We start from the raw sequence: 25,169 nt of genomic DNA, 5'->3' as shown, positions 1-25,169 counted from the left end.
GGGAGGCACTGGGCAGGGCCGGAATGACCTTTGCGCTCCTCCCTATCTTTCCCCGTCCCTGAATCACAGAAATGTCACTGAGCGCTCACTAGGCACAAAGCGCAGGGCCAATGCACCCCGTACCCCATCTCACGGCCCTCAAGCAGCCCCAAGAGGTGGAAGCGCATTTCCCCATTTTACAAGTACCGCAACTAAGGCTCAGAGAGGGCGGCTCACCACCCGAGGTCACACAGGAATCGGGCCTACACAGCGCGTGGAGTACTACTCTTGCCCCGGGGGCTTCACTCCGCCTGGGCTCCCCCCTCAGGGAGGAGCCGGCCCGAGCCCCTCCTGCTCCCCGCCCCCGAGGGGCGGCCCGGGGGGCGGGCGGAGGAAGTGAGCGCAGCGGGGAGGAATGTGAGCGGGCGGGGCGCGCCGGCCCGGGCCGGCGGGGACAGTCAGGCAGGCGGCAGGGGCGGCGGGCGCGGCGGGACCGAGCGCGCACGATGCCTCACTTCACCGTGGTGCCGGTGGACGGGCCGCGGCGCGGCGACTATGACAACCTCGAGGGTCTCAGTTGGGTGGACTACGGGGAGCGCGCCGATCGAGAGGACTCGGAGGGTGAGGACGCGCCCGGAGGGGTCCTTGGCGGGGGCGGGGGCAGGGAAGCTGGCCACGCGGGGCCCGCTCTCACACCGACGCCGGCCGGCGCGCGCACACGTCGATGCGGGCCCAACTTTTCTTAGACTGAGTCGCCGCCAGCAGTCCCTTACACCGCGCGCGCAGAAACAATTTTCCTCGGCCCCCGGCGCCCGCGGTTACGGTCGGGCCTCCCTCCCCGCCCCAGCTCCTCCCTTGCGGGCCGCGGGCGGGGGCTGCAGACGTGGCCAGGCCTGCCGGGCCAGACGGGCCGCCCGGGGCGCGGAGAGCGCTGAGCCTCCGTCTCTGGCCCTTCCCGGCTGGGAGCAACGACCGCAGTCCGGGCCCCAGACCCTTCACCTCCTACCTCCTGTGAACCACCCCTAAGCTCTTCCCGTCTTGCCTACACTTTTGTGCGGCAGCATCTCTTTCCCTAAGACTACCCTCTCTCTCCTCCCCTCCCCTCCCCTCCCCTTCCCCCTTCCATCCCAGCACTCCCGGACCCTGGAAAGAAGGCTGTGCCTGCCTGAGGGGGTCTGTGGGTAACTGCCTGTGAGTGCACTTGCGTGGATCCCAGCTTACATCTGTAGGTACAGTGGGCATCTGTGGAGCACTCACACGGGACCAGGCTTGTCTAGGCGCTTGAAGTGAATTAACTCGTTTAATCCTCCTAATTTCCCCCATGGGATAGGTCATGTTACTCACGCTTAGGAAGGAGTGAATTGAGGCATGGAGCCTTTATGTAACTTGCTCTAGGGGATTCAAATCGAGGGTTGGAGACTCCAGAGCCCTAACTCTTAACCTAGATGTTAAACTGGGCCTGAAGGTAAACCCCTCCTCCCCTCCTAGGTGCCTGCCCTTGACCCTTTCACCATCTCCTCCCCCAGGAGCCCCCCAGGGGGCTGTCCTTGCAGGGCCCACTCTTGGAGTGTGAACACTGCTGAGAACATGTGTCTGTATGTGTAGCAGCATATGCATGTGTAATTATGCTTGTGCAAGTGTATAGCTGTGGGGTACCGCAGAGTGAAGGTGGCGTCAGGATAGCACCTCTTGTGGGCCACCATTCCTGCAGGGTTATCGATGATGAGGATGGTGATGTGACTGATGACAAATGCTTCGTCTGTGACTAACCATGATGGAGATATGCAGGGAACATGTGTGTTGGCATGTATCAGGTGATGTGATGTTGATCTGACTCTGATCTGTCTGTGATGGTGACATGACTGAGGTGATCCATGCCTGATGTGGGTGATGGCTATATGTGTGTCACCTGACTGCTGTGTGAGGAGATGGCACAGGACAGTGGCATAGGCTGCTGGACATCATGGTCATTTAACAGGCTTGATAGCTGTGTGGGTACACACACCTCAACCCCTGGCCCATGCTGGCACCTGCCCCTAGCCTTGTTCCAGTGGCCAGAGCAGGAGCCAGCATCCACCCCTGCTCCTCTGTTAGCCCTTGGAGGCTCGCTCTCCCCAGAGGCTGGGCTGGGCTGGGCTGCATCCCTAAAATCAGCCTGGACCAGTGGGTAGGCAGAGCGGGAGCCCTGCCTCTGGCCCCGCCTTGGCCTCTCACAGGGAACTGGAGCCACATTGGCTGAGTCCTGCCAGGTCCCTCCAGGCTGGGCCAGCTCCTCCCACTATCCCCCTTCTTCCTCCTCTTCCTCCCTTTCAGCCAGATCTTGACTGCGTCTGCGGTATGGGGGACACTCTGCACCCTGGTGAGTGGTTATGATCCTTCTTGGTGGGGGCTGCAAAGGGTCAGGGGCACAAAAATAGTGACCCCTCAGGTCCATCTTATGGGGACCCCCCCAGCTTGGTGTCTGAATCTCTCAAGGCCCATACCTCTGCTCCAAAGGCCTAGATGGGCCTGTTCATCCAGCTCACGTGGCCTGTGGGCAGGGGGTGAAGAGGCTCTAGAGGGGTACCCCTGGCAGACACCTGTGAGCAGAGGGATCAAGAATGTCACCTGGATCCCTGCTTGCAGCTGGTACATTCACAGCTGCTGGCAGGAACACACATATATGTGTACCTCACAGGCAGCGCCCAGGCCCAGCCTTCATGCTGTGGTTCGCCAGGGGTCTCAGGTGGTATCTGAGCAGCTTTGGCCTGGCAGGCACGCCCAGACCTGCCCTGGAATTTTTGGAATAGCTGAGGGCAGTACAGATATCCAGGCACTGCTTAGACACCAACCTCCCCCCCACCCAGTTCCCACAATCCCATGGGAGCTGTCTTTAAATGAGGTTTGGGGGAACTCCACGGTATCCCTGCTGGGTGTCTGGTACCAGATTGTCCCTTTTCTGATGCATCTGGGCAGTTGGAAGAGTAGGTGTTACTAGCTGTACTTGATAAAAAAGGAAACCAAGGCAACACAGAGAGGGTAGGCAGGTTGCCCTGGGTCACACAGTGGGAGGTTCAGGAATCCAAGCTAGTCTGCTGGCCACTGAGCACCAAGAGCCTTGGGTATGCACACCCTGGCCAAATTGCAAACCCCAGACACTCTTCTCTAGTTAAAGGCTTGTACTACACCCTGGGGTGCCTCCTGGGATGGGTGGGGGTCCAAAATAGGAGTAGAACCTACAAATCAGCTCCTTCCTGGCTCTGGTGGATCCTGGGACCCAAGTTTGGCCCTCTCACTGAGTGACCTTGCCTCTGAATCTCTGAGCTTTACATTCCTTGTTACTAAAAGGGGGTAAATGATATCTACTGGAGTGTTGCTGTGAGGACTAGAGGTAACCCTTGCAAGGGCTCTGAGCTGCCCTGGACTCATGGCTGAGGGACAAGGATCAGCTGGGTCTTAGAGGACCATCCACAGGCATTTTGGGGGAACTGCTGTGTGCTTAGCTCTGTGTTTTCTGTATACTAGTGCGGTCGTCAGAGAGATGAGGTAACAATGGTGGGGCAGGCTGCAGTGCAGGAGTTTAGAATAATTTATACTTTACTTTCAACCTACTGCCACAAAAGAATCAGAAGAGATATGCAACAGAAATGCCTCCCCAAGAGACTGTTACTGTCAGGTCAAAACCATGCAGAGGAAAGAGGCAAGGACTCTGAGACGAGGTAGATGGTGACTACATCTAAAAAATAAATTTAGCTTAGAGGTTCCTGGCAGCCAAGGTAGAAAGGGAAATAAGATGAGCTCTTATAGTTGCCTTTTTTTTGACAAAATGAAGCCTCTGACTTATTCAGGGGATATATTTTTTTGTCACAAAAATCCAAGAGTACTTTTCAGAGGCTTCTCACTGAAGGGCTGTCAGTGTAATGGGCATTGTTACTGGGTTTTCAGATTTTGGTTGTGGCTCCTTATCCTGAACAAGCATCAAGGGCACAGCAAATGTCACAGGGTATCTGAGGAGCTACGTGACCCCACGAGGCTTTTTTTTTTTTTTTTTTAATTTATTTTGGGGCACGTTGGATCTTCATTGCTGCGCGCGGGCTTTCTCTAGTTGTGGTGAATGGGGGCTACTCTTTGTTGCAGTGCGTGGGCTTCTCATTGCGGTGGCTTCTCCTTGCGGAGCACAGGCTCTAGGCACGTGGGTTTAATAGTTGTGGCATGCAGGCTCAGTAGTTGTGGCGCACTGGCTTAGTTGCTCCGTGGCATGTGGGATCTTCCCGGACCAGGGCCCTAACCCGTGTCCCCTGCATTGACAGGCAGATTCTTAACCACTGCGCCACCAGGGAAGTCCCCCACGAGGCTTTAACATGGTTCTGTAGGTTGGCCTGAACTCCCACTACCTTTGTCCACTGTGCTGTTGGCATTGCCCTACATACAGCCATGTAGCTTCTGGGACTGAGCTGCTTGGCTTACTTAGCTAGTCCAGGATCCTAGATGAGGCGATGTACCACTTTTAAATACTGTGGGAAGGAACAGCTGATTTTGCCCCAGAAATTGTCATCAGCATACTTTCCCTGTCCGTCTCTTTGGACAGTAAAGAATCCACAGTGCAGCACCTGCTGAGTGATTGTTGGCTCAGAGAAGGCAAATTAAGTCTCATACTGATGGCAAGAGGATGTATCAGATGGAAGAGGATGTATCATCGATCAGTATTCTTAGCTGCAAACAAGAGAAATGGATTGTGGGCTATTTAACCAGAAAACGTTGGCAGGTAGCTCTCACAAAACCAGGCATGGCTGGCATACCCCACTAGGCTGGATCAGTGAAGACACTTCTGTTGCCGCCTCCATCCCTGGACACCAGGCCAACACTGCTGCCACAGTCATTGCCATCCAACACCAACGTGGCTTCTTTGAACCAAGATGTCATCTTTCCATTTGCTGTGAAGCCTCCAGCCACTGCCACTGCAGCTGTCAGACTGTCTGAAGGGGGTTTTACTGTTAGTAACTAAAAAAGGAGTACTTGGTGTCTTCTTTTTTTTTTTTTGCGGTATGCGGGCCTCTCACTGTTGTGGCCTCCCCCGTTGCGGAGCACAGGCTCCGGACGCGCAGGCTCCGGACGCACAGGCTCAGCGGCCATGGCTCACGGGCCTAGCCGCTCCGCGGCATATGGGATCCTCCCAGACCGGGGCACGAACCCATATCCCCTGCATCGGCAGGCGGACTCTCAACCACTGCGCCACCAGGGAGGCCCTGGTGTCTTCTTCTTGATGAAAAGCTGGGAATGTCACCCACTGAGACTCACAGTGGACACAGTTTGGAAAACAGGGAAGAGTGTGAATGCCGGTGGCCAGAAAATGCAGCCAAGCTTTGAGAGTTGAGGCAGGCGTATAAAAAAAAGGTGCATCTGGCTCCTTTCTGTGAGGTTTTCTTGGTTCTGAGGCACTGCCTCACCAGCCTGGGGGGTAGGTGGATGCTGGGATTGGCCACATGCCTAGTCTGGAGCAAGCAGCCGCGATCTGGGGACAGGGAGGTAGGTCAACAAGAGGGTCCTGCCAACAGTCCTGCTTAGTCCCACACCCACCTGGTCAGGCTTCCGTAGGGCTTTCCTAGATGACCCTAGACAGCTTCAGGCACCCACTTCCGCTCTCTGGCCAGTCCCCTGCTTGCCCCTCCTCCCGGCATGCATCGGGTGGCCCTCAAGGACGCCCCTGCACAGTGCATGGTGGGGTGGATAGTAGGTGGCCGGCTGGCCATGGCGGCAGAAGGAGCCCTGTGTGGCTTCATCTGTCTGGAGGGCAGCGCCTGGGGGGAGCCCTGAAGACACGGAGCCCTGGGCACCCGGCACACTGGATATTCCCAAAGGGTTGGAAAATGGGAGTGTGTCTCAGGGGTGGTCTGAAGGTGGGCCATGACTGGGCCACGCCCTCCTGCAGTTGACTCTGCCCCTTGGTGTTAACACGTGCTGTCTGGGCCCTTCACACCTGTGCCCTCTGCTAGATGAGTGTACACGCTGTTTTTTTTTTCTTTTCTTTTCTTTTCTTTTCTTTTCTTTTTTTTTTTTTGCGGTACGCAGACCTCTCACTGTTGTGGCCTCTCCCGTTGTGGAGCACAGGCTCCGGACACGCAGGCCCAGCCGCTCCGCGGCATGTGGAATCTTCCCGGACCGGAGCACGAACCTGTGTCCCCTGCAGCGACAGGCGGACTCCCTACCACCGTGCCACCAGGGAAGCCCTCTTTTTTAAATTTATTTTATTTTTGGCTGAGTTGGGTCTTCATTGCTGTGCGTGGGTTTTTCTCTAGTTGAGGCGGGTAGGGGCTACTCTTCGCTGCGGTGTGCGGGCTTTTCATTGCAGTGGCTTCTCTTGTTGCGAAGCACGGGCTCTAGGCACATGGTCTTCAGTAGTTGTGGCACGCAGGCTCAGTAGTTGTGGCGAACGGGCTCTAGAGCGCAGGCTCAGTAGTTGTGGTGCACAGGCTTAGTTGCTCCGCGGCATGTGGGATCTTCCCGGACCAGTGCTTGAACCCATGTCCCCTGCGTTGGCAGGCGGATTCTTAACCACTGCGCCACCAGGGAAGCCCTACATGCTGGGTTTTGATCATTGGCCACTGCCAATTCTGGCCCTTTCAAGGAGGCTGGCAGGGTATGATGGGGAAACAGGCCCAGCATGGTAACCCTGGCCCACAGAGTGCTCCACAGAGATGATGGCACGCCTGCTGGGGAGGAGTGCATGCTGGGGGTTCAGTAGGCAGCCCCTGACTGGGATTCCGTTCCTCTCTCTCCACAGGACATGGCAACCACAAAGAGAGCAGCCCTTTTCTTTGTCCCATGGAAGCTTCCAGAGGAAATGACTACCATGACAGGAACCTGGCACTGTTTGAGGTAGCTGAGGAGCCACTCTGGGCCACAGGTGTGGCAGGGAGGTGGGTGGGCAGGGACCTGTCAAGACCCAAGCTTTAGCTAAGCAGACAGGCTGGATGTTGTGCCTCCTTATGTCTCGGCTTCTCCTCCAGTGTCCCCTTGTCTGTCTCACTCCCTTGGCAGCCAGGCTGTGGTTCCCTCGGCCCTTTGTACTGAAACTGCTTTCCCAGAGGCCACTGTACCCCATTACCACCTCCAGGGGTGTTCACCTTTGACTTCCATGCAGCCCCTCAGCAAGGTCACCACCTCTCAGTATTTCTTGCCTCAGGATTTCCTTTGTCCCCTTCACTTCTAGGACTCCTCATAGTCCACGATTCTTCCCTCTCCTGTGAACTCTTCCCTGGCCTTCCTGGTTGACTCCTCCAACTCTGTCCCCATCAGGTTTACTGAGCCCTGGTCCTTCTCACCGGATCTGCCCCCTCTAGCCATATCTGCAACCTCAGTGGATGTCTCTTTGGAAACATTCCCAATTTTGTGCCTTTGAACTTGAATTTTATCATTTTCAGACTCAAGCTCAGAAGTTGTATCTGGATTGAAGTCATGGTTTAGGCCCCTAAATTCTGACCCACACATTCAGCTGCCCCATAGAAGTCTCATAGGCTCTTCAATCTCCATATACCTGCAAAGACCTGCATCTTCACTTCTTACTCCAGACCAGTTTCTCCTTGTGTGTAGGGTCAGAAGGGAGCTGATAGACAGGGAAAGACTAAATGTGGGCCAGAGGCAGGCGGAGGCACAGTGCTGGGGAAGCTGTGCTAGATGCTGCGTGGGAGCTGGAGCCCTAGGAGGCCTCTTGACCTGGCCCCACCTGCAGATGGGCTAGGGCTCCAGGATCCCACCTTGGGGATTGAGGTGGGTTACTCACATGGTGTGAGGCCTGGTGGAGAAGACCATCCAGGACAATCAGGGTTTGGGCAGATAAGAGAGACTTCACTTGTCCCACACCTCTTTTGACTTTCTTGGTTCCCTGGGGTGACTAGGGTGGCTTTTTTGTTGAGGGCAGATATGAGTCCCAGAGGCCTACTCATAGCTGGGAGGTGGCCAGGCCAAACAGGCAGACTGAAGCGTGCCATTCGCCTGTCTGCCAGCCGTGCCCTGTCCTGCCCTTTCCCCGCAAGGCAGGTAGTTTTGCAAATGGGCTAGTAGTGATTGTAGCCAAGGTGGGGCAGAGAGAAGTGAGTGCTGGGGTGTGGCACCCACACCTGCCCAGTGGGCTGGCTTGGGCTTCCCCAGGCAAGAGCCCAGGCCTGCCTCAGGGCTTGGCAAGGGGCCAGAGGCCAGGCTGCTGGCTACACACAGGTAGCCTGGTGCCAGTTGCTAGATTGCCCTGTGGCTCTGTTTACAGGAAGAGCTGGACATCCGCCCAAAGGTATCATCTCTTCTGGGCAAGCTCGTCAGCTACACCAACCTCACACAGGGCGCCAAGGAGCATGAGGAGGCTGAGAGTGGAGAGGGCGCCCGCCGGAGAGCAGCCAAGGTGAGCTGGTCAGGGGCAGCAGAGAGGCCACTCCTAGGAAGACAGATGCAACACCACGGAGTTGAGCATTGAGCATCCTGGGGGAAGTAGGTGCCGGGTTTGGTGAGCATGGAGGATGGGCACTGAGTGCTTTGGGCTCAAGGAGGCTTCAAGGGGTGGGCCAAGGAGGTGGCCCTCAGGGCGTAGGACCAGGGAGGCCCTCAAAAATAACAGTGGAACGTGACGTTACTTAGGCCTCTCTGTGTGTGAGGCATCATGCTAAGCAGTGGGCTTGGGGTCTTGTATGTCGTCTTCACAACAAAGCTGTGAAGCAGGTGCTATTGTCATCCCCATTTTACAGATGAGGAAGCTTGAGTGTTGGGGTATTAAGTAACTTGCCTAGGGTGACTAAGCTAAACAAGACCAGTGCATAACGCTGGGAGACTTGTGGGCTTACTGTGAGGTATGTGACTATGTCAGATCACTGGCATCCCATCAGGATGGATAAGGATATTACCTTTGGATCCAGGAACCTGGTTGTCCCTCAGGGCGTGACCTAGAGCAGTTGACTAAACCCTTCTGCCTCTCACTGTGTTGGTTCCACTGGCAGACCCCTCTGACAGCCCCTGGGTTTCTTGACCGCCAGGGTTGGGGGTGATAGGAGCATGCCTCTTGGGGCTTCCCTGTCCCTCTGCTGGTCCCATCCCTAGTCGCTAACCAGGCCTCTGGCCCTCCAGCCGTCCTCTCTTCGGGATGACTTTGCACATCTTTGCTCAGCTCCCCTGTGTGACAGGGCTCAGTTTAACTGAATGCTGGGTTTTTTTTCCCCACTACGTTTTCACTTTGGAGGCAAAGAACATTCCCTCCATATCTACTGACTCCCTGAGGTTTGGGAAGAAGCTGTGATTTGGAAGGAGCTTGAGTCTGGCACTAGCTGTAGTATTCTTGCTGGAGGTCAGCACAGGCAGGAGGAGCTCTTGGTTGGAATAAGCCAAATCCCCAGCCTCAGACCTGCCCATGAGATTTGGACCTTACTGAGGTGGGCCAAGGCGAGAGGCTGATGTGCACCCCTCACTTCTGGGAGGCAAACTAGCCCACGCTTGAGAGGGCAGCTGAGATCTTGAGGTCACACAGACGTGACCCCCACCCTATCCTGCTGGTTGTGATTTTGCTGATATTTTCTGAACTGCAGATAGCAGAGAACCCTGACTATCTGTGGCTATCTGTGTTTAGCCCTGCAGTGGGTGGTGGGATCCTTGGGTAAAAGCCTCCTCCCTGTCCCTTCAGACCAAGCCCAGGAAGCTGGTGGCTGGGAGTTTAAAGGTCCCTAAGAAAGGCTAGTGTACATCTCAACAAGGTGTCAGAAGAAGTTCTGAGTTGGTGAAGGGCCATGGTCCCTTGGCCTTATGAGGAGCCTGTGAGGATGCTGGGGTCCAGCCTCAGCTTACCTGCCAGCTCACCTGGCCCTAGGTTAAAGATGTGAGAGGATGGCTGAGTGTCCCAGCGCCAATGGCTTTTTCATGGAGAAAGCAGGAGCCTGGTCAAGTCCACAGAGAGTCAGGAGGAAGCTAGGGAGCTGGGGCCGCTGAGCTGTGGCCCTCACCCAGGCAGGTCTGAGCAGGGGCCTCAGAAAAGGAAAGCTTAAAGCCGGAAGGGCGGTCCTCCAACCAGACCACACCAAGACCCAAGGCAGCCTCTCCGTGGCAGCTGCTCCGCCTGTGGCCTGGTGACCTTCTGAGGCTGCCAGAGGTTATTTGGAGATGCAGAAAGCATTTCCGGCCCTGCCCTTTCCCACACTGCCCTTTTCCCAGAGTGACTCAGCCTCAAATGGGGGACTGGGAGCTGCTTCTATCCAGCGGGTGGTCCAGGGCCTCTGAGAAGGGCTCAGACAGAGCCCAGATGAGGTGTATCCGTCACCTACACTGTGCAGGACAGTTTGAGGGACCATTTGTTTTTACTCGGGCCCTTCTAGGCCCTTCTGTGGTCCTTAAGGCTGCACACAGATCCTGCCCCAGGCCTGGACCCTTGAGAAGAGTTCCTGTGGCCAGAGTTCTTTCTCCCACCCCAGCTCCAGGGCAGCAGGCTTTGCTGGGGCCCTGGTGGAAGCTCTCAGGGCCCCACTACTCTGGGCTGCTCTCATGTGAGGCTCAGTTCTTCAAGAAGGCACCAGCCCATGGGACTCCCCTGGTGGTCTAGTGGTTAAGACTCTGCACTCCTAATGCAGGGGGCCTGGGTTCGATCCCTGGCCAGGGGACTAGATCCTGCATCCTGCAACTAAGAGCCCACATGCCACAACTAAGACCCAGCGCAGCCAAATAAATGTTAAAAAAAAAAAAGAAGAAGAAGAAGAAGGCACCAGCCCTAATTCTGTGCTTCAGTGCCTGCCCTGGCCTCCTGTTTGGCCCCTACTCTACCCTTAGGTAGCTGAGAAATCCTGCCTGGATATGCCCGTTAGACCTTCCCTACCTGCCCTCCAGCCTGAGTCTCTACTCTATTTAGGATTTTCCCAAGAAGTTATCCCAGAGGCCTTCTAAGGCATCACTCGCTGGGCTCAGGAGCACCTTTTGAGTACCAGCAGGGCCTGCTGATATAGAACAGTGAACAAGCCACGTCTACCCAGTATGGTCATTCGAGTGAACAGTTACCGTGACCACTATGATGGAAGGGTATATCAGATGCTGAGGGGATGCAAGAGGAAGTACCAACTCCAGCTAAGGCAACCTGAGGGAACTTCCTGGAAGAGGAAACAGTTAAGTCTCCTGAAGGTTTAACTGAAGAGGAATTTGCCAGGCAGTGAGGCAGGGGTAACCCTCCCAGGCAGAGCCCAGCGCATGCCCTGGTTCAGAGGCTCTGAGGGACTGATGTTGTCAGGGGCTGAGACTGACAAAGGTGATGGGAGCAGGCCTGGTGGCCCAAGCCAAGGAGCCTGGCCCATACTATGCATTACAGTATAGACAATGCAGAGGGGTTTTAGTAGGGATGATGAGATTGGACTTGGTTTTCAGACACCTGTTCTGGCAGCAGAGCGGGCTGGAGTGTGGAGAGGTTGACGGGCACAAGAAGGCACCATCCAGGTGCCCCAGATGTAGTGTCCCCGGTTCAGGGGACTAAGGCTGGGGCAAGGAAGGCTGATCTCAGGGCAGCTTGAGAGGCAGACTGGGCAGGACTCAGTGTCCACTGGACTGAACTGGGGTGTTGGAGAGAGGGAGGGTCAGGAACAACTTCTTAGACTCTGGCTTGGGTGACATGGGGCATGCTGGGTGGGAAGGTGGAGATCTGACACAGACCTCACTTTCCAGAAGTATAAAGGAAGAGAGGAAGGGAAGGGGGCAGTTCCATGAAGGGGAGGTGAGGCTCAAAAGCTCACACGTGGGTTTTTTGGGGGTTTTTTTGATTTTTTTTTTGCGGTATGCGGGCCTCTCACTGCTGTGGCCTCTCCCGCCGTGGAGCACAGGCTCCGGACGCGCAGGCCCAGCGGCCACGGCTCACGGGCCCAGCCGCTCCGCGGCATGCGGGATCCTCCCGGACCGGGGCACAAACCTGCGCCCCCCGCATCGGCAGGTGGACTCCCAACCACTGCGCCACCAGGGAAGCCCAACACGTGGGGTTTTGAAAAGAATCAGGTTTTATACCTTAGTCCCAAACTGTTGCTTCATGTATGAAAGTCAACACAGACATCCTCTCATCTTACCCCCTGCACTCCCCAGGACTCCACTTGGAATATCCCTCTCCGACCTGTTCTCTGGTAGAACACCCTGGGGGCGGGGCTAGGGGCTGGCCTTCCGTGGAGCATCTGGGCCCCTCTGATGCTCTGTCTCCCCCTTCCCCTCTTGTTCCCTAGGCACCCAGCATGGGCACCCTCATGGGGGTGTACCTGCCCTGCCTGCAGAATATCTTCGGGGTTATCCTCTTCCTGCGGCTGACCTGGATGGTGGGCACGGCCGGTGTGCTGCAGGCCCTCCTCATTGTGCTCATTTGCTGCTGCTGTGTGAGTATCCCAGCTGGGGCAGGGCCACGGCCGCCCCCCAGAGCCCACCCAGCTGAGCTGCTCACCTAGGCCCTCCTTTCCACAGACCTTGCTGACGGCCATCTCCATGAGCGCCATTGCCACCAACGGCGTGGTTCCAGGTGGGTGAGCACCACTCAGGCCTGAGGAGGGGATGGGCCCAGAATCCACCTTGACATGCCTAGGAACACTCATTGCCCACCCCCGCCCCGGCAGTTTTCTGGTGGGATCTTAGTCCTTGACTCCATGACAGTGCTACCACTTAGGAGCATCCCTGCTTGACAGAGTTTGAGATTGCTGTTGTTTTGTGTTTTGTTTGTTTGGGCTTTTTTTTTTTTTTTTTTTTGGATAAAAGTGATTTTTTAAAAAGCGGGGCCTGGGGCTGATAAAGAAGGTGATGGGGCATACCTGGTGGCCCAAGCCAAGGAGTCTGGGCCACACTGTGGATTACAGGATAGACAATGCAGAGGGTTTTCAGCCGGGATGATGAGATTGGACTTGGCCGGTTTTCAGAGACTCCGTTTATTTACTTACTCAACCATGTATTTATATCACTGTGGACTCCTGGATATTTATTTTGTTCTTTGGCTCATAATCTTAGTACCATCATTATTTATTGTTTTGCTTGAACTGTTCCACTTTGGCTATTCAGGTTAGCTTCTGTGTTTGAATCCTTTTCTATTTTTTTCAAATAACAGCTTTATTAGCATTAGTATAAAAGTAATAGGGGAAAATAGGCAATATACGTTTACCATAGAGGGTTTGAAAGTGCAAAAAAATGTAGAAAAGAAAATGAAAAGTACCCATAATCCCACCATCCTAAGGTCATAACTGTTAGCCTTTTCATACATGGTCTTAGGGTCTTGTAAAGTATTGAGATGTATTGTTTTCCCCAAACTGTGCGTGTGTGTGTGTGTGTGTGTGTCTGTGTGTGTGTGTGTGTGTCTGTGTGTTTCTCAAGTGCTGGAAACAGTTCATTTGTTTTTTTAAAACAAGATTGACATTACCTAATTTTTGTTATTATTCTCCTACCCTTGGGTTCTCCTTTTTCACTATTGTAAACATTATTGTCATAAACAGCTTTGCACACTGATCTTTGTTCACACCCCTGGCAGTTTCCTTAGGAGAGGGTCTTAGAGGTGGGATTACAGCATGAAAGGGATTATTAGCCTTTTTAAAGCTTCTTGATCCCTGTTCCCAGATTTTTCACCAGAGAAGTTTCATCAGGAGCAGATGCAACCAGCAGCATGGGATTGTCCTTGTCCCCTGCACCCTCCCTGGCCCTGGGGTCCAATGTTGACTCAGTCTTGCCAGGGGTGTTACACTCTGATGGAAGCACAGATTCAGGGCAGGAGGGTCAGCCATGGACATCCACCCAGTGGCCGGCCCTAGGGGCAAAAAGCTAGACAGTCCCTGCCCTGGTCTGGAGGGTCAGACTAACAGACATAGCCCTTGGGAGGGGTGAGGCGTGCTGAGATAGGACACACCCAACCAGGGGAGGCTGCGGGGACTGACCTAACTGCAGGGAGTTGGGGGACAGTAGGCCACTTAGGCTTTGCTGCGGACCTAGAGCTGCCCCAGCAGAGTATTCATGTCACTGGCCCGTGCTGGGTGTTGGAGTCAAATGGAAATCAGGTCCAACCGCAGCCTGGCCACTTATTAACCATGCCGCCTTGGGCAAGTCTTCTAACCCTTCTGCTTGTTCGTAAATGGGAAAAGCAGTCCCTGTCCCTCTGGATGGTTGTGAAGGGTTGTCATGGGAGAGGCCCCCTTGAAGAAGAACCAGCCTTGACCTATGTATGCTTTTTCTGTTGTAGCTGGGGGCTCCTATTTCATGATCTCCCGCTCGCTGGGACCAGAATTTGGAGGGGCTGTTGGCCTGTGCTTCTACCTGGGAACAACATTTGCAGCGGCAATGTACATCCTGGGGGCCATTGAGATCCTGCTGGTGAGTCATGCTAAGGCCTGGCCAACTCTGGTCTTGTCCAAACAGTCCATTTCCCATAGGCCCAGGCGGCTCATGCTTCCTTCACCTCTGGTCAGGGTCTAGGGCTTATAATGAGGGAGGCCTCTTCGAGGGAGAAAGATCTTTGTTCAAGCCAGTCTCCCCTTCAGCCCTTTCCCAGTTTGGGCTAGGCAAGGAAGGGGCCTGGCTGTCTTCACCTTGACCCTGGATGTTCCATCCACTCGGGCAACATTTCAACCGTGGCAGGTGGTCTGTGAACTACTGCATTTAACTCAGTGACAGATCTTGTTGGTTACGCGGAGCCTGCCTCCCAGGCTCACGTGGGCTCTGGCCAGCTCTGTCTCCCCCAGGGCTCTGTGCTAATAAAGCCCTTCAGATCCGTCTTATCCTCATCCATAAATCAGGGTGAACAGCCACAGGACCCTGTTTGGAGGTCAGTGCCCCCTCTGTGGGCCTCATGTGTGCTCTGACTCAGTTTCCCGCTTCCCACTGAACTGCCCTTGTGGTGGGAGAAGAGGGGGAGGAGCAGTGGGGAGTACAGGGTAAAAAGTGCCCACCCCTGGGCATCCAGACAGTAGATGTTTAGAGGAACTGCCTGTCTACTCCCACCTCCAGGTCCCCTGTCTGTTGCGTGGAGCCTGTTCCTGGATATTCTGGGGGTTTTGTTGTTTGTTTTTCTTTTTCTTTTTATAAATTTATTTATTTATTCATTTATTTAATTTTTGGCTGCATTGGGTCTTCGCTGCTGCACGCGGGTTTTCTCTAGTTGCTGAGAGCGGGGGCTACTCTTCGTTGCGGTGCGCGGGCTTCTCATGGCGGTGGCTTCTCTTGTTGCAGAGCACGGGCTCTAGGTGTGCAGCCTTCAGTAGTTGTGGCTCACGGGCTCTAGAGCGCAGGCTCAGTAGTTGCGGCGCATGAGCTTAGTTGCTCCGCAGCATGTGGGATCTTCCCAGACCAGGGCTCAAACCCATGTCCCCTGCATCGGCAGGCGGACTCTCAACCACTGCGCCACCAGGGAAGCCCCAACCCACATTCCTACATTTGTTACGTTGATTTCTTCTGTAAGGAGATTGTCCTTTTTCCATTTGTTTATTTATTCAACCATGTATTTATATCAGTATGGACTCCTGGATAGATATATATATATAGATATATATTTAAATTAATTTATTAATTTATTTTTGGCTGCGTTGGGTCTTCGTTGCTGTGCACGGGCTTTCTCTAGCTGTGGCGAGCAGGGGCTACTCTGTCTTGGTGCGCAGGCTTCTCATTGCGGTGGCTTCTCTTGTTGCGGAGCACGGTCTCTAGGCAAGCGGGCTTCAGTAGTCGTGGTGCGTGGGCTCAGTAGTTGTGGCCTGCGGGCTCTAGATCACAGGCTCAGTAGCTGTGGCACGCAGGCTTAGTTGCTCTGCAGCATGTGGGATCTTCCCAGACCAGGGCTCAAACCCGTGTCCCCTGAATTGGCAGGCAGCCTCCCAACCACTGCACCACCAGGGAAGTCCCATGGACTCCTGGATATTTATTTTATTCTTTGGCTCATAATCCTGTACTGTCATTATTTTGTTGCTCCTCAAACTGTTCCACTTCTGCTATTTAGCTCTTCAGGTCAACTCCTGTGTCTGGATCCTTTTTTCCTTTTTTGTAAATAATGGCTTTTTTTTGGTTTTTTAATTTATTTTAATTTATTTATTTTTGGCTGCGTTGGGTATTTGTTGCTGTGTGTGGGCTTTCTCTAGTTGCGGTGAGTGGGGGCTACTCTTCGTTGCGGTGCGCAGGCTGCTCATTGTGGTGGCTTCTCTTGTTGCGGAGCACGGGCTCTAGGTGTGCGGGCTTCAGTAGTTGTGGCTTACGGGCTCTAGAGCGCAGGCTCAGTAGTTGTGGCACACGGGCTTAGTTGCTCTGCGGCATGTGGGATCTTCCTGGACCAGGGCTCGAACCCATGTCCCCTGCATTGGCAGGCGGATTCTTAACCACTGTGCCACCAGGGAAGCCAATAATGGCTTTATGAAGAGATAATTCACATACCATAGAATTCACTACCCATTTAAAGTATACAATTGGGTGGTTTTTAGTATATTCATAAAGTTGTACAACGATCACCACAGTCCATTTTAGAACATTTTCATCACCCCAAGAAGAAACCCCATGGTCGTTAGTGATCACTCTCCATTCCCCCCAGCCCTAGGCACCCATTAATCTGCTTTCTGTCTTCAATAAGATTTAATCAGGGACTTCCCTGGTGGTCTAGTGGTTAAGACTCCGTGCTCCCCATGCAGGGGGCCCGGGTTCGATCCCTGGTCAGGAACTAGATCCCGCATGCTGCAACTAAAAGATCCTGCATGCCGCCACGAAGATCCCGCACGCAGCAGCAAAGATCCCACGTGCTGCACCTAAGACCCGGCACAGCCAGATAGATAGATAGATAGATAAAGATTTCATCAGGTTTACCTATTCTGGACTTGTCATATAAATGGACTCATACAATATATGCTCTTTTGTGACTGGCTTTTTCTGAATACTCTTTTTTGGTTTTGTTTTTTTTTTGGCCGTGCAGCTTATGGGGTCTTAGTTCCCCAACCAGGGATTGAACCTGGGCCACGGCAGTGAAAGCACTGAGCCCTAACCACTGGACCGCCAGGGAACTCCCCTCTGGATACTCTTAAAAAGAAAACCAAAATATTGGGCTTGACTCTCCACATAGGAAGATTGAACCTCCTCTATCTGTCTTCTTGTTTCAGACCTACATTGCCCCACCAGCCGCCATTTTTTACCCAACAGGCACTCATGACATGTCGAGTGCCACCTTGAACAATATGCGGGTGTATGGGACCATTTTTCTGACCTTCATGACCCTGGTGGTGTTTGTTGGTGTCAAGTATGTGAACAAATTTGCCTCGCTCTTCCTGGCCTGTGTGATCATCTCCATCCTCTCCATCTATGCTGGGGGCATCAAGTCTATTTTTGACCCTCCCGTGTTTCCGTAAGTAACCTGGGAATACATCCAGGCATTGCACTGACATCCTTCCCACGTGGATGGCCTTTGATGCCTTGAGTTGTAGAGGCTACAGGGTGGGAGCAGGTTGGGGTCTCCAGCTGAGCAGGTGCTGATGCTTCTGTCCCCACCCCCACCCCCCACACAGAGTATGTATGCTGGGCAATAGGACCCTGTCCCGGGACCAGTTTGATGTCTGTGCCAAGACAGCCGTGGTGGACAATGAGACCGTGGCCACTCGGCTCTGGAGCCTCTTCTGCCACAGCCCCAACCTCACCACAGACTCCTGCGACCCCTACTTTCTGCTCAACAATGTGACTGAGATCCCTGGCATCCCTGGTGCAGCTGCTGGCGTGCTCCAGGGTGCGTCCTCCCTCCTGTCCTGCTCCCGCCCCCCACACTGAGCAGGAGGTAGGGAATGAGCACGGAAGGACGGATGAGCACAGATCCGTCCTTGTGTGGCCAGCTCAGGAATGGGAGGCAGTTCTGGCTGCCTTCCCAGCCCAGCCGTGTCCTCTCAGCCTGGCTCCTGGCAGCTGGGTTTCGGGTGAACGGAGCCTGTTTGGCCAGTGTCCAAGGCCTGCAACAACCCCCAGAAAGTTCTGGCAGCCCACTTCTCCCCCGCCACCAGCCCCTGACCCTGCCTGTGATTGTTCTCACAGGAGCCATAAAGGGCCTCTGTCTAGGAGGCAGGCAGTGGCAGGTGATGGTGGTTCAGCCACCTTCGCCTTTCAGACTTCTAGCCAGACAGCTCCTTCTGTGTGGCCAGAGCAGCCCGGTGGCTGACACCGTAGCCATTCGGCTGAAGTCACCCCCCTGAACCCCGAGAGCCTCTTACATTTGCAGCCTCTGGCTGGGCTGCCCCAAACTTCCCTGGGAAGTAGGTGGGGCTGCAGTGGTGATGCCGCTGCCCCCACAGAAAACCTGTGGAGCACCTACCTGGAGAAGGGTGAGGTCGTGGAGAAGTACGGGCTGCCCTCCACAGACGCCCTTGGCCTGAAGGAGAGCCTGCCCCTGTACGTGGTGGCCGACATCGCCACGTCCTTCACCGTGCTAGTCGGCATCTTCTTCCCCTCCGTAACAGGTGAGCCCTCTTGCCCACCCACCCTGCCCTGCCCCCACTCCCGGGGAGCCCCTGAGGGAGTTTCCTTGTTTTTGGAGGCATTATGGCTGGCTCAAACCGCTCCGGGGACCTCCGAGATGCGCAGAAGTCCATCCCAGTGGGGACCATTCTGGCCATTGTTACAACCTCCCTCGTGTGTATCCTTTCCCAGGCCTGGGGTGGGTGGGGAAGGGGGACAGGAGGCACTTGGCCTGTGTATAAGTCACCAGCTGGCACACGCAGACAAACTCCCTGTGCGTGCATGTGTACCTCACCCCTCACACACACGCGCACACTCAAGGGGTGTGTACACAACACGAAACCCGCAGCTGCAGGTGTCCCAGCTGAGTTTGCCAGCTAAGGCTTAGGCGAGGGGCCCTTGGGCGCTGTGCGGGGATGCACGGGGACGGCAGTGGCAGCGGAGGCCGAGCTTTCCTTGACGTAGCCACAGACTTCAGCAGCGTGGTTCTCTTTGGTGCCTGCATCGAGGGTGTGGTCCTCCGGGACAAGTGAGTGATCTGGGCCCCTCCCCGTGGCACTGGGCTCAGCTTTTGCTGCCCTGACACCGGCCCCCCTTGCACACGTGGTTCCACACATGTCCTCAGGCTGCTGGTTGCCAGTGGTGGGTCAGGCCCCAGCAGAACTTTTGCTTCTGAGAGGATGGTGATATCAGATCGGGGCTGGGCTGAGGGGAAAGGATAGGGGCTGGTGGCCTGGCCTCTGCTGAGGGGCCAGAGCTCTGTCCACCATAACCATCCTTCCTGACCCCTGCCAACCCTCACTCTGGGCGACCCCACCCAGGGTTTGGGGGGCTCCTTGCATGGAACATGGCCTGAGCCCGGCCCCTGCAGGTACGGCGATGGCGTCAGCAGGAACCTGGTGGTGGGCACGTTAGCCTGGCCTTCGCCCTGGGTCATCGTCATCGGCTCCTTCTTCTCAACCTGCGGCGCCGGCCTACAGAGCCTCACTGGGGCACCACGCCTGTTGCAGGCCATCGCCAAGGACAACATCATCCCCTTCCTCCGGGTGAGCCTTCTGCACTCCCCCACCGCCTGGGTGCTCCTGGCCCCTCACACCGGCTGGGGGAGAGAGATAGGAGATAAGTATGGGTGCGTTTTATCCTGCTGGGAGCCAGGGCCATGCAGCTATCCATGGAGAGCTGCTGAGAGCTGCCCTGGCCCTGGCCCTGCCCTGCCGTTGGCAGAGCTGCTTGGGCCCAGAATCTCCAAGGCCTGTCTGTGGCTCATCCACAGCAGAGAGGCCTGAGGAAGTGGAGGGCAGAGGAATTTGTACCTATCAGGATAGGCATGGGTGTGACCTGAGCCCCAGAGGGACTTCATGATAGAGACCAGGCTGTGACTTGTGGCCTTAGGTGTGGAATGGGGGCAGTGGAACCAACTTCTTCACTTCTGACCCCACTGACCCTGGTGCTTGCAGGTTTTTGGCCATGGCAAGGCAAATGGTGAACCAACGTGGGCACTCCTCCTGACAGCACTCATCGCTGAGCTGGGCATCCTCATCGCCTCCCTTGACATGGTGGCCCCCATTCTATCCATGTGAGCTGGGGCTCAGGGCAGGGCTGGGGGATGGTCTTGGGAAAGGCTCCTTGCACTCAGCACCCCTCAGCCGGGGGCCCAGCCCAGCAGCTCTGTGACCCTGTCTGGTGTTGAGGGCGCAGTAGGGAGATGTGTCAGGCTGTATGGGGGGATGTTTGCCTGGCAGAGCTCAGCCACTTTCGCCTTCTGGAGCGAGCCTGGCACTTACTTAGAAATTTTAAAGAGACCAGTAGGTCCCATGTGCCTCTGTGGGAGACGCCCAGAGCAGGGTCAGGGCAAGCACTGGCCTCTTGCACCTTGATGAGGCCACCACTACCTCTTCCGTTTTCAAAGTTGTTTGCTTTTTAAAGTTCTGGAATGCTGGGCATCTGAATCTGCCAGTGCCCTGCAGGAGATGGTGAGCACGTGGCAATTTCCAGGGGTCCTGGCAGCAGGGCTCGTGTCCTTGCTGTGTTCACCTCTGCCAGGGTTGGGGCCCACTCCACCTCTCCTCACACATCTTGCTCCACTGCCGATGCTCCTTTTGCTTGTTCAGTTATGACTGAGCCAGCCTTCACTGCCCCACTCAGCCTGTGAGACTGAGAGGGACCCCCTTCCCCCCGAAGTAGCCAACCCCCAGCCCCAGCCAGGCCTGCTGGAGTCAGTGCTCTCTTGTTCCCCCCAGCACGCCTCCGCCCATTACTGCCCAGCTCCACCCACACGTCAGCGCACACCTGAAACCGTTCTTGCCACAGTCTTCTTGGGTGGTGGCCCCTTACTGCCCAAGTCAGAGGATGTATCTCAGCCTTTATCACGTGGCTCCTCCTGGCAGCCCTAATGGGACACCTCATGGGAGTCCCTGCCCCCTGGCACTCCCTCTTTCGTAAGCCCTGCTGCCTTCTTGTCTGTCCTTCCTCTCGTACCAGCTGAGGGTGGAGGTTGGCGTCCCCTCCACTCAGCCCTCTGCCCCTCGGCTGTCATTCCTGGAGGGCTCATGCAGTAGGCCTCCCCCGTCCCAGTCTCCCACACCCACCGCAGTGTCTAACTCAGTGATTCAAAATGGCCCTTGTCTTCCCCTGACCCACTCTCCCCACATTCATGACAGCCCCTCATCCAACTGGTCACCCAGGCCAGAGGCCTGTTGTCTAGCCGTCTCCAGATGCTGAGCCCTCCTTGACACCATCCTCTTCCACAGCTGTCCCCCGCTGCCTGCAGCCCCCTCCCCTCCTCTGCCTGCGAACACTTCCCCATCCTCTAAGACCTGGTTCTGCGGACACTGCTGCAGTATTCCATCTGCATCAGGCTGTGGGACTGGGCATGGTGAGGCTGAGAAGACCTGCCTGAGCCTGTGCAGGGCAGGGCCATGACATGTCCTGGTTCCTCATCCAGGCCCAGCCTGGAAGGGCAGGGACATCAGGTACCTGGCTGCCAAGGAGGCCACTCTGTACCAGCCACTCCCTGTGCTGCAGGTTCTTCCTGATGTGTTACCTGTTTGTGAACCTGGCCTGTGCTGTGCAGACGCTCCTAAGGACCCCCAACTGGCGGCCTCGGTTCAAGTACTATCACTGGTAAGTGCCAGCTGGGCCCCTGAGCCAGGTCCTCTGACACAAGAGCTATTGGGGAAGCCAGGAGCCCCATTCTGGATGGGGTTTGAATTTTCTGGGCAGCAGTTGGTATTGGTGAGAGATTGGGGCTCTGGGCCTGGGGCCCTATTGGTCTCTCCCTGATTCTGGCCCTTTCCCACTCTCTGGCCCAGGGCGCTGTCCTTCTTGGGCATGAGCCTCTGCCTGGCTCTTATGTTTGTCTCGTCCTGGTACTATGCCCTGGTCGCCATGCTCATTGCCGGCATGATCTACAAGTACATTGAGTACCAAGGGTGAGTGAGGGCTGCCGCCTGCTTGGGGCCATTGGGCCACTCTTCATTGGGTTGTGGGGAGCTGAGCCGTCCTTTGTTAGCCACCATGGTGCTGGGGCTGGGGGACTGTGACTCGGGCCTGGCCCCTTCATCTCACCTACACATGGACACAACGCCTGGGTGGGACCAGGGGCTCACCAGCTTGTGGGGGCTTCTGCAGGGCTGAGAAGGAGTGGGGCGACGGGATCCGAGGCCTGTCCCTGAGTGCTGCCCGCTATGCACTGTTGCGGCTAGAGGAGGGACCTCCTCACACCAAGAACTGGCGGTGAGTCACGCCCGGCCTGGCGGGGCCCAGTCCAGGTTCTCAGGGGGCACTGTGAGGGTGGGAGAGTCGAGAGGTGCTGGCTCCCCCTCCCTAGTCCGTGCTCCCTGTCCTGAGTTGCCAGGGGCGCCATCCTGCTTGTTTGGCCCTTGGATCACTGCTACCTGTAGGGGCCTGTGAGCCAGGAAGGGAAGGGGCTGGGCTCCCTGGAAACCTCTGGCCCTGGTCTCAGGCTCTCTCTCCATTTGGCCACCACAGGCCTCAGCTGCTGGTGCTGCTGAAGCTAGATGAGGACCTTCATGTGAAGTACCCACGGCTCCTCACTTTCGCCTCCCAGCTTAAGGCCGGCAAGGGCCTGACCATTGTTGGTTCTGTCATCCAGGGCAGCTTCTTGGAGAGCTATGGCGAGGCCCAGGCCGCTGAGCAGGTGCCTGCTGTAAGGGGGTGGTGTTGGGAGGACACTGAGCTGGACTAGAGATGTCCGGGCTGCAGCTGGTGCACAGGGGAGGGGACCAGTGCTGGCCAGCCAGGTGGACAGCACTGCTGCCAGCTGAGAGCTGGAGCAAGGGGGTTATAACTGTCCCATCTTGAAAACATGGCATCTGGGTGGGCAGCTTGCCCCCGTCTCCTCCCCCACCCCCACCCTCTGCGCCCTAGGGGCCTTGGTGGGGAGCCCAGCAGAGGGGACGCTGATGGCCTTGCTTTCTGACCCTGCTGTGTTCCCCACAGACAATCAAGAACATGATGGAGATTGAGAAGGTGAAGGGCTTCTGCCAGGTGGTGGTGGCCAGCAAGGTGCGTGAGGGGCTGGCCCACCTCATCCAGTCTTGCGGCCTGGGTGGCATGAGGCATAACTCCGTGGTGCTGGGCTGGCCCTACGGCTGGCGACAGAGTGAGGACCCACGTGCCTGGAAGACCTTTATTGGTGCGTGAGGGTCAGGGCCTGGGCTCGACCACATAGGACAGGGGCAGGGGTCAAGTGGGGACAGAGGCCAGAGGGTCACAGGCTGACGATCAGTAGTGCCCCTCCTCCCCAGACACCGTGCGCTGCACCACGGCCGCCCACCTGGCCCTGCTCGTGCCCAAGAACATAGCCTTCTACCCCAGCAACCACGAGCGCTACCTGGAGGGCCACATCGATGTGTGGTGGATTGTCCACGACGGCGGCATGCTCATGCTCTTGCCCTTCCTGTTACGCCAGCACAAGGTGGGCCAGGCGGTTGGGCCCCGGTGAGAGGGGCTGGGCCCTTGAAGGGGTGGGGTGTGATTGAACCACCACCTTCTGTTGCCACAGGTCTGGAGGAAGTGCCGGATGCGCATCTTCACGGTGGCCCAGATGGATGACAACAGCATCCAGATGAAGAAGGATCTGGCTGTCTTCCTGTACCACCTGCGCCTCGAGGCAGAGGTGGAAGTGGTGGAGATGGTAAGCCACCTGCCCGACGTAGCCCTGTGGATACCCTGCCCCACATAGCGCGGTCCTCATGGCTCACCCTCTCCCCAGCATAACAGTGACATCTCTGCATATACCTACGAGCGGACACTGATGATGGAGCAGCGCTCCCAGATGCTGCGGCAGATGAGGCTGACCAAGACCGAGCGGGAGCGAGAGGTCAGTGGCCTTCTCGGTCCAGGGCAGGGTCAAGCCTTGGGAGACACCATCAGGTGGGGGCATCAGAATGATTCACCCCAGCCCCACCCATTTCCCTAAGGCTGGGTGATCACGCTGGGCCAGCCAGGCCCACCCTTTCCCATGGCACCGAGGCGACTTCCTCTGATTGTCCTCAGGCCCAGCTGGTCAAGGACCGGCACTCAGCCCTGCGGCTGGAGAGCCTGTACTCAGACGAGGAGGAAGAGTCTGCAGCTGGGACTGACAAGATCCAGATGACATGGACACGGGACAAATATATGGCAGCAGAGCCCTGGGACCCCAGCCATGCCCCCGACAACTTCCGGGAGCTGGTACATATTAAGCCGTGAGTGCAGCAGAGGTGGACCCAGCCACATTAGGGTCTGGGGTTGGAGATGGGATGGGGGCAGACAAGCCCTGTGGGTGGGCCAGGGGCGGGGCCCATGATCAGCTGCATTCTCTGCAGGGACCAATCCAATGTGCGGCGCATGCACACGGCTGTGAAGCTCAATGAAGTCATTGTCACACGCTCCCATGACGCCCGCCTGGTCCTACTGAACATGCCCGGCCCACCCAAGAACAGCGAGGGCGATGAGAACTGTATCCCTTTGTAAAGAGGCGGGCAGTGGGGAGGTGGACAGTGTGTGAGGTCAGGCCAGGAGCTCGTCTCCCTGGGTACCCTGGGGGTGCCAGGGCACCCAGCTCTGACTGACGGGCCAAACTTCCCTGGGTGCCCCTTGGTGCTTCCCTGAGTGCTGCCTCCTTGACCCGATGCCCTACAGACATGGAGTTCCTGGAGGTGCTGACTGAGGGCCTCGAACGGGTGCTGTTGGTCCGTGGCGGTGGCCGTGAAGTCATCACCATCTACTCCTGAGCCAGTACAGACTTGTGGCCTAGAGTGGAGGTGTCCAGGGTAACAAACAGCCCCCTCCCAGCACCCGCCCGCCAGCCCTGCTTTGCCCAGCCCTGCCCTGGACCCAGCTTTGCTAGGTCTCCTTGGAGACTGGGCCCAGACCTGGCAATGGAGGTGGATCTGAGGTCCTGCAAGACCCTGAGAGGTTTGGGGACTTCCTGTCCAGCACCCCAGGACACCTGTCCTGACTCAGAAGACTGGTGGGGGCTGATGTGGGGTTTGAAGGCAGCTGGCCCAGGAGCGCTATTTATTGCATATTTATTGTTTGAATGTCACCATCAGAGAGGAGGGAAAGGGCGACCAGGGAGGGGTCTGGCCCAGCCGGCCTGCAGGGAGATCTGACTCAGGCTACTGTGGGCAGGGACTCCCACCAAGCCGAGCTGAATGGAACCAGCCAGCTGAAGCCTGACTTTTTTCAATAAAACATTGTGTACTTCTGGGCCTCCCGCTGCCCCGGCTCTGTTTCCCCTGGCACCGAGGGAAGAAGGCGGAATTGAACCCAGGCCCAGAGCCGGCTCC

The 25,169-nt window shown here is 56.3% G+C and overlaps 1 protein-coding gene and 1 non-coding gene across 2 annotated transcripts; both read left to right on the top strand.

Moving 5' to 3' along the window:
• Positions 1-419: 419 nt before the first annotated feature.
• SLC12A4 (solute carrier family 12 member 4) lies at positions 420-25,091 on the top strand. Its single transcript, XM_060083867.1, has 24 exons — positions 420-600; positions 6,740-6,834; positions 8,219-8,350; positions 12,171-12,317; positions 12,403-12,457; positions 14,153-14,283; positions 17,040-17,281; positions 17,442-17,656; positions 18,213-18,377; positions 18,455-18,553; positions 18,847-18,904; positions 19,247-19,421; positions 19,833-19,951; positions 21,400-21,498; positions 21,687-21,806; positions 22,006-22,110; positions 22,366-22,534; positions 22,837-23,032; positions 23,145-23,314; positions 23,402-23,533; positions 23,612-23,719; positions 23,896-24,083; positions 24,204-24,337; positions 24,520-25,091. Exons 1-24 carry the CDS (start codon positions 486-488, stop codon positions 24,609-24,611), a joined length of 3,261 nt encoding a protein of 1,086 aa, XP_059939850.1. The 5' UTR covers positions 420-485; the 3' UTR covers positions 24,612-25,091.
• On the top strand, positions 10,511-10,583 carry TRNAR-CCU (transfer RNA arginine (anticodon CCU)). Its single transcript has one exon. It is a non-coding gene; the product is annotated as a tRNA-Arg (tRNA).
• Positions 25,092-25,169: the final 78 nt, after the last annotated feature.

The sequence above is a fragment of the Mesoplodon densirostris genome, chromosome 19 (assembly GCF_025265405.1).
Source record: "Mesoplodon densirostris isolate mMesDen1 chromosome 19, mMesDen1 primary haplotype, whole genome shotgun sequence".
Classification (NCBI taxonomy): Eukaryota; Metazoa; Chordata; class Mammalia; order Artiodactyla; family Ziphiidae; genus Mesoplodon; species Mesoplodon densirostris.
Note: the sequence above shows the minus strand (reverse complement) of the source record. Positions and strands in the feature narration are given on the sequence as shown.

Bases quoted from the DNA above. Each gene is read 5' to 3' on its own strand.
- SLC12A4 (XM_060083867.1), top strand. From the start codon at position 486: ATGCCTCACTTCACCGTGGTGCCGGTGGACGGGCCGCGGCGCGGCGAC. The intron at 601-6,739 runs GTGAGGACGCGC...CTCTCTCCACAG, and splicing joins CGATCGAGAGGACTCGGAGG to GACATGGCAACCACAAAGAG. The intron at 17,657-18,212 runs GTGCGTCCTCCC...CTGCCCCCACAG, and splicing joins AGCTGCTGGCGTGCTCCAGG to AAAACCTGTGGAGCACCTAC.